Raw genomic sequence first — 12,420 nt, forward strand, 5'->3', positions numbered from 1 at the left:
GATTTCCAACTGGCAAGGGGGTTGGGCAAGGACATATTTTATCACTCTACTTGTTCAACCTTTATGCAGGAAATATAGTACAATGAGCAGATTTAGACTTAGAAGGAGGAGGAGTAAAGATAGGGGGAAGGAACATAAACAATCCAAGGGGCTGCACAGACAGCCCTGAAAGGGTGGTCTGCAACCACCCCTTTCTGCTCCCAAGCGACGCCACAGCAGCCAAACTGTGTGGTTTCCCTCCACACCTAAAAGAACACGGAAAAGTCAGGTTCTTTTAGGAATGCTCGCCTGACGCCACGAGTGTGCCATTAGCACACTGTGGCACAACAGTGACGCAAGCACAGTTCAGCAACATATGGCTGTTGTGCCGTGCTTGCATCATGGACGCACACCCTATGTGGGCAGGGCTGCATAGCCATGGCGGCATCCATACGCCCTAGGGTTCAGGGGTGTGAGGTTGCGGCACGCTCCCAAACCCTAGAATCAGCCCAAGGACGTCGCTTCACGGAGGTATGTACCAGGCCTAAGATATGCAGATGACACCATATTACTAAGGGAAAACATCATAGACCAGGAACAGTTACTAACAAAGGTCAAGAAAGAAAGTGCAAAGGCAAGCTTCTTACTAAAAGAAAAAGAAAACAAAAATAATGACCTCGGAGAATCCACACAAATTCTACCCAGCCAATGAAGAAATCAAAACAGTGATCAGAATGGAGACTGCAGCCAAGAAATAAGAGGAAGACTTGGAATGGGAAGGGCAGTGATGAAAGAACTAGACAAGATCTTAATGAGCAAAGATATATACAATTGACCACTGAAGTGAGAATAGTCCAAACCATTGTCTTCCCCATCACTATGTACAGATGTGAGAGCCAGATAGTGAAGAAAGTGGACAGGAGGAAAATCAACTCATTTGAGGAGTGGTGCTGGAGAAGAATGCTAAGGATACCATGGACAGCCAAAAATACAAACAAATAGGACCTTGAATGGATCAAGACTGAACACTCCCTGGAAACAAGGATTAAACTTTGGTCACATCATCAAGGCATAGCTCATTAGATAAGACAATGAGTAGAAGGTAGCAGAAAGAGAGGAAGACTGCATGCTAAATGGCTGGACTCAGTCAGGGGGTCACAGGACTGACTTTGCAGGACCTAAGCAGAGCAGTGGAGGACAGGGGTCTTGGAGATGTCTCATCCACAGGGTCACCATGAGTCGAGACTGACAATCATACACACATGTTCATTCTTTCATATAGTTAACATGAAAGTTTGGTCATATGTGATCTTTTTAAAGAAAATTTAAAAGAATAACCATTTTAAAAACACACATTTGGAGAGCAGAGGAAAGATGTGGGAAGATCAACAAAGACTCTTGTGGCACCTGAGAGACTATTTTTCCCCTCTGGCAGAAGTGTTGGCGCATTTCATCCAAGGAATGCAACCAAGGTTCATGGTGAAGGGTTTATTATTCTTTTGTTGAGGGAAAGGGGAATGTGAGATATAAGGCTAAATTGGGGGTAGGACTGGTGAAAGAAGATGGAGGGGGGGGATGGACCAGGAAATTCACCAGAGAAAGACGACAATGACGATGACGATGGGAAATCACAAACACCCCAGAGAGGGGAAAAGGGAATGAGCAGCCTCTGTTGATCTGTTTTAATACTGCAATAATTTAATTCTATTTTAATGCACCAGTTTTGCATGTTTTTATGGTACTTGGAAGCTGCTCTGTGTACCTGTTTTGGGGGGAAAGCGGGATACAAAGAAAGACACAGTGGGTCATTGATATCCGTTGGAGTTTGGTTCCAGGACCTCACCCTCCGGCACTGATGCCAACATTCGTGGATGCTCAAGTCCCATTAAATACAATGGCATAGTAGAACAGTGTCCCTGAAGTGAAATAATAAAGTCAAGGTTTTGCTTTTTTGGATATATATATATATATATATATGGGGGACATTTTCCATCTGTGGATGGCTGAATAACCCATGGATACTGAGGGCCGACCATTCTAATGTTGCTAGTTGTTTATACAGAGAGCCAGCCTGGTGCCATGATCTGTATGCCAGACTGACTCTGGAGACCCTGGGCAAGCCCTGCTCTCTCAGCCTCACCGGGAGGCAATGCCAAGAAAACCTCCACAATCCAGGGCAGCTGTGTTGGCCAATCTCCCAGATGGCAGTCGCACCTTTAAGAGGCCAACAGGCGCCTGCATATCCACTGGCCTCTTCATCCGGCAAAGGAGTTACAGGGATACGGAGGGGGCCCTTCCTGCACGAATACTGCTCCGTAACATCTGATCTGGGGACAAAAGGCAGGCCTATGGCTAGCCCTGCGCCCGAACAGACAGGCCAAAGGAAAGCTGCTTCGGGTCACTTTGGAGGCCTGCTGTTTAAATGACGCATGCCTCCTAAGATGCTCCAGTCCTAAGTCCGGCCCAAAACAGAGGGCATTCGGAAAGGCCTCCTGGTCGCCCTGGATGTGCCTCTTCTCCAAGCGGAGGCCACTGGGGAACCCACTCCTTCCCGGGCGCAGGGTTGGGATGGAGGCCGCCTGTGCCTGAGGGAGCGGGGAGAGGTAGGTCCAGGGGAGCCTCCTCTGCCCTGGGGCCTCTCACCTTGTAGACGTCTCCGTAGGTGCCGCTGCCGATGCGCTGGATGAGCTCGAAGTCCTCCTGGGGGTTCCTGCGGGAGAGGTCGCACACCCGGCCCCCGACGCCTCCGCCGCCCCCGACACTCATCCTGCGCCGCCGAGCGGGGGGCGGGAGGGGAGGAAAGAGAGAGAGAGAGAGAGAAGGGGAAGGGAAGAAGAGGAGGAGGAGGAGGAGGAGGGTCAAAAAGACTCAGGCGCGATCACCAACGACGCCTCCCCCTCAGACGCTTCAGACAACATGGCGGCCGGAATCGCGCACTGCGCAGGCGCAGGGGAGGAGGGCCTTGAGGAGGGCGTCAAAGGGGCGGGGCCTCCGTCGGACTCGCAGTGTGAGGAAAGCGGCGGGAAGGGGCGTGGCCTCATCGTGCAACCGAAAGGGGAGGAGCCAACGCCGCCACCATTCTGCTCCGGGGGCGTGTTCTGATCGGTGACGTCACTGCGTTGTTGTCACCCGGTGACGTAACTAAGCGTGTGTCATTAGCATTAAATAGCACCTCCACTATTGGCATTAAATAGCCCTGTTCTTAAGGATTGTCTATGGCAGTGGTTCCCCAACCTTTGGTCCTCCAGGTGTTTTGGACTTCAACTCCCAGAGGCCCTAGCCATTTTAACCAGTACTAAGGCATTATGGGAGATGAAGTCCAAAACATGGACAACCAAAGAATCACTGCATGGTATTTATTTTTATTTTATTTTTATCCCGCCTTTCTCCCAAGTTGGGACACAAGGCGGATTACAACATATATATATATATATATATATATATATATATATATATATAGTCCTTCCTGAATCTTCATTCACGAAGAAAAGCCAGATATATATATATACACACACACACACACACAGTATATGTGTGTGTGTGTATATATATATATATATATATACGTCCAAAGTGACCAGAAGCAGATTCATTTTGGCCTGTCTGTTGGGGCCCATAGGGTAGTAAAATGGTGTTCCTTATACATATAAAAAGGCAAAATCAAGGTTTGCTTTTGGGAATGTGTATTTTTGTGAACATTTTCAAGCCGTGGATGCTGGTCAAATCAGTGGATATGGAGGGCTGACTGTATTAATATTTTAATATTTTATAACCAAATATCATTCAGATTAGAACAGTTTTATTTAAATAAATGTAATATTTAACTCAATGGATGTGTAAATCTTACGCATAGCAAAGTCAGAGCCTCCAAGTCGTAAAGGCTTGAGGAAATCTCATGGCCCCCGGGGGTCCAGCCCTACTGTTTGAGAACCACTGGGTTAATAGAGAGGTTAGGGTTAGTGAGTGGTTTCTGAAACTGAGGTTGATCTCACCAACCATTAATTAAATTGATAACTCTTTTCTCCTAACTTTCTCATCTCTAATCCAGCCTTAGGGAGTAAATCCTCATTGAACACAGTGGGGCTTCTGAATAGATCAGGGTTGCCAGGTGTCCTTTCTTGTAAAAAAGATGTCCCTTATTCAAGGGCCAGAAAATTGTCTCTTACATGTTATCAAGTGTCCCTTATTTCTTGGCTGGAAAGCTTTTCCTTTTAGACTGACTGATCAAGATGCCCAAGAAAGTCTGTATTTTATAGTTTGGGCCCATCATAAAGACAGAAATGTGTACATCAAGTAATTTATGGCTATGGAAAATGTTAATTTTACAGAGAAGCAGATGGTAAAATGAACTGAAAGCAATAGTTTCGTTTGTTTAGACACTGAGGTTTATGCAGTTCAGATCCGGGGTGACTCCTGGTTCAGCTATGCGAATTCACGTTATAACGCAAATGTTCTATCACACCTGGTTGCCCTTCCGTTGCCCTTCCAAATCGAGGGGGAATCAAATCCAAGGCAAGTCACATGATGCGGATTCAAGCAAAGCGGAGTGAGTGCAAATTGTATTACCACACCAGTACATACCATGCGGATTCAACGATTCAAATTGGGACCCGTGAACATGCTCAGTGGGGGTCCGAACGCATCCTGAACCTTTGCACTTCCGGGGTGAAGAAGAGAGCCTGGTTCCACTTTCATGCAAATGCTAGCCTCAAGCGAATGACAGCTGCACCTTTCTTCCTCCCTTCTATTTTCCCATCCCTGGCAGCCAAATGTCAGACCCCCCCCCATCCATTTCAGCCTCATCTACATCTATTCTCCTGTCATTCTCCTCATCCATTTCAGCTATATCTACCGTATTTTCTGGAGTATAAGACAACCGGGCATATAAGACGACCCCCAACTTTTAAAATAAAAATCTAGGGTTTAGCCTATACTCACCCTATAAGGCTACCCTCCACCTGAGTAGCGCGGCAGCCGGCTGTGCATGCGCACGCCGGCTTCAAGGGGCCTCCGAAGGCCCCTTAGAAGCTGGCACAAGGCTGCTGACTCCCCAGGCCAAACTAGAACTCTTTTTCTGGGAGATCAGGTCCTTCTTGGCACCCAAACCAGAACTCTTTTTTGGGAGATAGGGTTCGTCTTGGCACCCAAACTAGAAGTCTTTTTTGTGAGATAGGGTCCATCTTGGCATCCAAGTTAGCACTCTTTCCCTGGGATGTATGGTTCGTTTTTTCCAGTCACAGAAGGAGACTTTCTATGGGAGATAGGGTCCCCTGTGGCATCCAATCTAGCACTCTTTCTCTGGGATATGTAGTCTGTTTTATTCAGTGACACAAGCACCCTTCCCCAGCGGCTTCAGAAACAGCTGCTTTCCCCCTCCTGTCCAGCATGTCTCCTGTTCATGTTAAAATGTGAATACATTCATTCCCCAGTAGCTCTCTGCCCTGTCCCCAGCATTTGCACTGGGGAAACCACATTGGAGATAGCAACCTCTAAGTATGTTGCTACTTCGCAAAGAGCATTTTCAACATCAGTTCCAAGACTTTGGAGCAGTCTCCCTGAGGAGATCTGCTCGGCGACCTCATTAGAAACATTTAGAAAAGCAATTAAAACCGAGCTTTTTAGCCGAGCATACGCCACCTGATATGAATACCTCCCTGATATGAATGACGTATATTTTATTACTTTTAGCTGCTTTTAATTGAATTTTTATGTAAACACTTTGTGCTTTTTTAGTCTGTAACCCTGCTTCAATCCACCGGGAGAGGCGGGGAAACAGAAATAAATTTTATTATTATTATTTATTTATTTCCCCTCGGCAGCAATGGAAGCGGGGGGGGGGGCAAATGGGGCAAAATTGCAGCACAGCATCATGGGAAATGTGGGACCTTGGAGGTTTGGCAGGGGGTGTACCGGGGCGGAAGCTAAGTTGCATTCCACACCAGCCCAATTTGGAGTGACATCAAAGTGAGCTTGAAAGCGAATTCTGTGATTTCACTTCTTTTCTGAATTCATCAAAATGAGGAGTCAGTTTGGAATCACTGCGGAAGCTCCATGAAAGGAGTGCCCATAGAAATGAATTGCGTCTGACAACACATTCATGCTATGACATGAATTTGCATCATTGCACCCGCACTCACCTCGGAACTGAGCCGCAAAACCCCCCCAAAAATCCTCCATGTGATATACTCTAATAGCTGCTTCCTGACAGTCAACTCTGTGTGCCATGAATTTTGACTGTCCCTTACTGCTATTTTAAAAACCTGGCAAAAGGTAAAATATCACTTCCTTCTTGGAAATGTCAGGCCCACACCTACTTGGAAACTCAAAGACTGGAACAGGTAATTACCATTTCTGAGGCTTCATACACACTACAGAAATAATCTGGTTTGACAACACTTTAACTGCCATGGCTCAGTGCAGCTGAGCTCTGCTATCACAACAAACTACCATTCCCAGAATTCCATAGCACTGAACCATGGCAGTTAAAGTGTTGTCAAACTGGATTACAGTATTTCTGCACTGCAGATGCAGCCTGAGTCAGAAAGCCAGGGCTGCTGTTGCAATACAGTGCATTCTGTGGAGACAGGCTTCCACACAAAGAAGGCTAAGGTTTAAGAGCTAATACAGCACAGTTACATATATCTACTCAGAAGTGGTTGCATTAGTACAAAATTTAAAACACCATAACTTCTATTCTTCAGAGCAGACATGTATACATTTTTGTTGCTTGTTGCTGTGCGCCTTCAAGTTGTTTCCAATTTATGGTGATCCTAAGGCCGTATCATGTTGTTTTTTTTGGCCACATTTGTTCAGAGGAGATTTGCCATTGCCTTTCCCTGAGGCTGAGAGCATGTGACTTGCCCAAGGTCATCCAGTGGGTTTAAATGGATGAGCTGGGAATTGAACCCTGGTCTCTAGAGTCATAGTCCAACACTGAAACCACTATGCCAAATTAGACCAGCCCACTTACATAGACCAACACAGATTTGGGCTGTTATAAAAAGACACCAAATTGTTATCTATTAATCTATTACTGTTTTATTTTATTTCCAAAGAAGGGAGGAGATCCTTATGGGATTTTCTGTTTTAGGAACTGTATGCACAGGCCAGAAGGGCCATGTCCCCCCACTCCCCCCCCCCCGCCTTGTATCAGCTTGTCCGGGCAATGCAAGCCACTAGTCCTGGGCAAGGATCAGCCAGTCCAGATGCTGATCTGGTGGTCCTGGCCTGATGCTGGCCCAAAGGGACCTTAATCTGGGCCAAGAATACCAGTTTAGGCTATGCTATCCTGCCTGTCTGCTCAGGCCGAGTTGTCAAAATTAGAGCTTTGCAGACATAGGTTTTTGGACTATGACTCCTACAATATCCCAGCCAGCAGTCCATTAGGAAAAACAACCCATGCTACCTGGATTTGCTTTTTTTTCCTTTTCTGTTTCTTTTGAAGCTAGATAGATATCCAGAGTGGGAATCAGGAGACTAGACAAAACAGTGTCAGTCCAAGGTAACATGCTACTTGAGGCAAAGGAAAAGATGACAGCTGTATGCTGACATTGACTGAACTGTATGCAGAAAGATCTTGTAGCACCTTTGAGACTAATTGAAAGAAACTGGTAGCATGAGCTTTTGTAGATTTGGATCTACCTCCGCAGATGCATCATGCTAAATAAGATTCAAAGGTGCTAGAAGATCCTTTTGCATACTGATTTTCCAGACTTACATATCTTTGTCTTTGAATTCTATTCCCATGGATTGATGGAACTAGACATTTAACTCTCTTTCAAGACTGACAATGTAATAGGGTCTTTCTACACACCTGAGGAGAGTAAGCCAATTTAGTGGGTGCAGGCCAGGTTCTCTGGCATACACAACTCTGCATTAAGAATGCTTAATATTAGGTTTGCCATATCTCAGAGCATGTCCCTGAATCTCCAGTTTTCATGGGTTTTCTCCAGGAAGGAGCTGAGGGTACAGATTCTCCAGTTTCAGTGGCTTCATCTTCAGACAAAAATAAAGAGCTCTGTGTGAATCTCAAGCTTAGCTCATAAAGTAGCAGTTTGCTACAATTCACAATGTTTGTATTTGTTGTTGTAACTCACAGATTTTTCCAAGGGGTCTATTGTGTATACTTAACTTACACTTTGTCTTCCATCATTGTGGCACCAGGGCTCACTTTCTGCTCTGTGTCCACGTTCTGCCTAGAAACAAGTAGGCTAGATTAAATGTTCCTAAATGTGCATGTGTTTGGATGACAATCTGTGAGCAACTGTGGTGTGTGCTTAGTGTTAACATTCAATAAAATAAGGCAGACAACAAATTAAAATAACATTAGACAACTACCATGTAATGCCTGGGAACGCTTCCCTGAACAGTATTGTCTTTAACTCAGTTTTGAAGCTGGTTAAAGAGGTGATGAACCATGCTCATGGGTGAAGGAGGTTCAAAGAATAAGGGACAAGTGAAAAGGGATGGATCCAGGATGGGGCAGTGGAGATCCTAGGCTGGTACAGCAGTCCTTGACTACCAGAATGGAGGGCATGAGTGGGAAGGTAAGGAGAAAGAAGCTCTAATAAATGAGGGGCCAGCCTGCAGGGCTTTAAAATTCATCAACAGAAGTTTATAACGAATACGGAAAGGGAGGGATGACAATAAAAAAAGAGAGGGGATTGAAGCAGTGAGTAGACATGATAATGTGTGCAGCTGAATGCTGGACAGAAATTAAAGGATAGAGGTGAGAAAGAGGAAGCCCTGCCAGAAGGAGGTTACAGGAATCCAGTCGTGAGATCACCAGGGCATGGACCAGAACTTTGGCAATAAGACCGAAAGAAAAGGTCGGATTATTCAGTGGGCCACTGTGAGTACAGAATGATTTGCCAAGATATGGCTTGTTGCATTCTGTAGTCAAAAGAAAGGTCTGGATGGATTAGAGGGGAGAGCTTTCCTATAGCTGCCTTCCCAGATCTTTCTTCTGCTTTTCAAAACTAGTACTCTAGTCCAGCTGCTGGCTTCCCCGGACTAGAGAATAATAGGGACTTGAATGTACTAATATGTATATATTTAATTATTTTCCTAGAATGTACAGGTTTATTTTATCTATTTTAATTGATTGTATGCACAGAGCTATATAAATAAAGCTTAATAATAATAGCAATAACAACAACAACAACCAGGCTCCAAAACACACTGCAGAAATAATCCAGTTTGAGACTACTTTAACTGCCCTGGCTCAGTGCTAGAGAATCCTATTATGGCACCAGAGCTCTCTGACAGAAAAGGCTAAATGTCTCACAAAACTACAGTTCCCAGGATTCCCTAGCACTGAGCCAGGGCAATTAAAGTGGTCTCAAACTGGATTATTTCTGCAGTGTGTTTTGGACCCAGGTTGTGTATACTGAAACAGGTACGACTACCCACTTCTGTTTCTTTAGACTGATGAACTGTGGGTCCTTTGCCATTTGTCAGCTAATCTGGATTCTGTCTGGGTTCCTATTATCCACTTCTGGCCATCTAGCTGTCCAATTTATGATGGTGGTTATAGGCCTAGAGACTGATGGATCAAAACTATCTTCTGCTACCATACTTAGCCCTTAGTGTAAAGAGATAGGGCAGAGAACCGCATTGTACTACATTAATTCTTTTGTCAGGTTTCTATAGATGTAAGTACTGTAACAGGTTTTCCAGTCCCTTGACTTGAGCATTTATTCAGCTTATAGAAACTGACATAAATGACTAATTCCATTCCCTTCTAAGCAGCAAATATTTCCCCTGGGGCTGCCATCAACACTGCCTTGATTCCTTTGTTAGTTAGTGCTAGTGATGTATGTCATCTGAGCCACAGAGTCTGGATTTTGAGTGACTGGTCCCCAGCTTGGTATTTTTAAGCCATGCAGAGTCCAGCTAGTTTTGTTAAATGTTTTTTATCTGTACAAAGGCCAGATTTACAGTGCTGGTCTCTGCAGTTTCTCTGTTTTCAGAGGCAAGGGTGTTTTGTTTGCTATTTTGCAATAAGAGTCTCTGGCCTTAGCTGACAGGTGTAACCAAGATGCAGAGGCAATAAAAGATGGTCACGAGCCCTTTTGCAGATGATATGTCATTGTATGCCAAGAAGCTTTTAATGTCTTTCCCAGACATAAAGAACAAAATAACTATGTGTGGCAAAGTTTCTGCTGGAAATAAATTTAAATTGTAAAAAAAGATTAAATGCTACATGTGGCATTGATGGAGGAGGCAGAAAAATAGTTCCCAGTCATACTTCCATCTATTTGACTGGATAAAGCATGACAACATTTTGGAATATATCCTTCTTTAAATTTTGAAGAACTGACCAAGTTGTACTATGCTATGAAAGAGGAGATGAAGTGTGATACCGCAAGGCACAGCCTTCAGAATATCATATGAGATTATGAGGCTATGGGTAGGAAGTTGAAAGAGATGGATGAACAGGAATCTCATCTCTTCTCCCAGTCGAAGGGCATGGTCCAGGAAGGGAGAGGAAAATAGTAGAGATGAATAAATGGTTCTGCAGATGATGCTGCCAAAAACAATTTGGATTTTTGGATCATGGTCTGAGGTTCCATGAGGAGGGACTTTTGGCAAGGGATGGGTTGCATCCCATGCCAGTTGGCAAAAACGTTTTTGCCAATAGTCTCAAAAATTTGATCAGGCCGGCTTTAAACTGAGTTATGTGGAGGAGGGTGACAGTATTCTGGAAGGCAAAAGGGCTGGAGAAAATAGGCAAACTGTCATAGAGGGAACAAGACAAACAGAGCAAGGACCCAAAAGTAGGAGGCAAAAAAAACTTGCACAGGCAGCAAGTAAAGGGAACACATGGGCTTAGATGTCTCTACACTAATGCACAGAGCATGGGGAATAAGCAAGATGAACTCAAACTCCTAACACAACAAAGCAAATATGATATAATAGGCCTCACTGAAACCTGGTGGGATGAACCTCATGATTGGAATGTGGAAATAGAGGGGTATAACCTTTTCAAGAGAAATAGGCCAAACAGGAAAGGAGGAGGAATAGCCTTATATGTCAGGGGCATTTACACCAGTGAAGAGATCTAGGACATTGATCCTGGAAGCCAGGTGGAGAGCATCTGGATAAAAATTAAAGGGGATGGAAACAATAAGGATGTTACTGTGGGAGTCTATTACAGAACCCCAAGTCAGACTGAGGAATTGGATGATGTCTTTCTAGAACGGATGACCACACACTCAGGAGAGATGTAGCAGCAATGGGTGACTTCAACTATCCTGATACAGTGGTACCCCGGGATACGAATGCGCCGGGTTACGAATTTTTCGGGATACGAAAAAATCCCATAGGGATTTATTGCTTCGGCTTACGAAGGTTTCTTCGGGTTACGAAAAAACCGCGGCGCTATTTTCCGCCACCGGAGGGCAGCAGAGAGCTATTTTTCCATTAGCGCCTATGGGAATTCGGCTTACGAAGGTATTTCGGGTTACGAAATTAACCGCGGAACGAATTAATTTCGTAACCCGGGGTACCACTGTATTAGCTGGAAGTCAGACTCAGCCAAATCCTCAAGGTCCAGCAAATTCCTCACTTGTCTCGAAGACAGTTTCATTGTCCAAAAGGTGGAAGAGGCAATAAGGGGGTCAGCTATTTTGGATCTGATCCTAACCAACAGGGATGACCTAGTTAATGGAGTGCAAGTGGTGGGATCATTAGGTGGAAGTGACCATGTTCTCCTGGAGTTTGTTATACAGTGGAGCCATTGGCAATAATCTTTGAGAACTCCTGGAGAAATCCCAGCAGACTGGAGGAGGGCAAACGTTGTCCCCATCTTCAAAAAGGGGAAAAAAGAGGATCCAAACAATTATCGTCCAGTTAGTCTGACATCAAAACCAGGAAAGATTTTGGGGCAGATCATTAAACAGAGAGTCTGTGAACATCTAGAAAGCAATGCTATAATCACAAAAAGTCAACATGGGTTTCAGAGAAACAAGTCATGCCAGACAAATCTAATCTCTTTCTTTGATAAAATTCCAGCTTGGTAGATGAAGGGAATGCTGTGGATATAGTATATCTTGATTTCAGTAAGGCCTTTGACAAAGTTCCCTATGACATTCTTGCAAACAAGCTTGTAAAATGTGAAATAGACAAAGTAACTGTTACATGGATTTGTAATTGGTTGGTTGGCTGAACCCAAAGGGTGCTCAACAATGGCTCTTTTTCCTCCTGGAGGGAAGTGACCAGTGGGGTCCCAAAGGGCTCTGTCCTGAGGCCAGTGCTATTCAACATCTTTATCAATGACTTGGAGGACAGAATTGGAGGCACATTTATCAAATTTGCAGATGACACCAAATTAGGAGGAGTAGCTAATACCTCAGAGGACAGGATCAAACTTCAGAATGACCTTAATAGATTAGAAATGTAAGGGAAATGAACAGATATAGGATGGGGGTCACCTGGCTT

At 44.6% G+C, this 12,420-nt stretch overlaps 1 protein-coding gene across 8 annotated transcripts in view; it reads right to left on the bottom strand.

Moving 5' to 3' along the window:
* The window catches only part of MAP4K3 (mitogen-activated protein kinase kinase kinase kinase 3), an 81,222-nt gene extending 78,392 nt beyond the window's left edge, over positions 1–2,830 (bottom strand). For 4 of the 8 annotated variants that reach the window (XM_042455636.1, XM_042455622.1, XM_042455613.1 and 1 more), the window contains exon 1: positions 2,623–2,830. In XM_042455636.1, coding sequence (XP_042311570.1) covers positions 2,623–2,745 — 123 coding nt within the window. In that variant the 5' untranslated portion in view covers positions 2,746–2,830. The remainder of the gene's footprint in view (positions 1–2,622) is intronic. The other 4 variants (XM_042455661.1, XM_042455651.1, XM_042455630.1 and 1 more) reach the window with 2 other exon arrangements.
* Between the last annotated feature and the right edge of the window lie 9,590 nt (positions 2,831–12,420).

The sequence above is a fragment of the Sceloporus undulatus genome, chromosome 1, assembly GCF_019175285.1.
Source record: "Sceloporus undulatus isolate JIND9_A2432 ecotype Alabama chromosome 1, SceUnd_v1.1, whole genome shotgun sequence".
NCBI lineage: Eukaryota > Metazoa > Chordata > Lepidosauria > Squamata > Phrynosomatidae > Sceloporus > Sceloporus undulatus.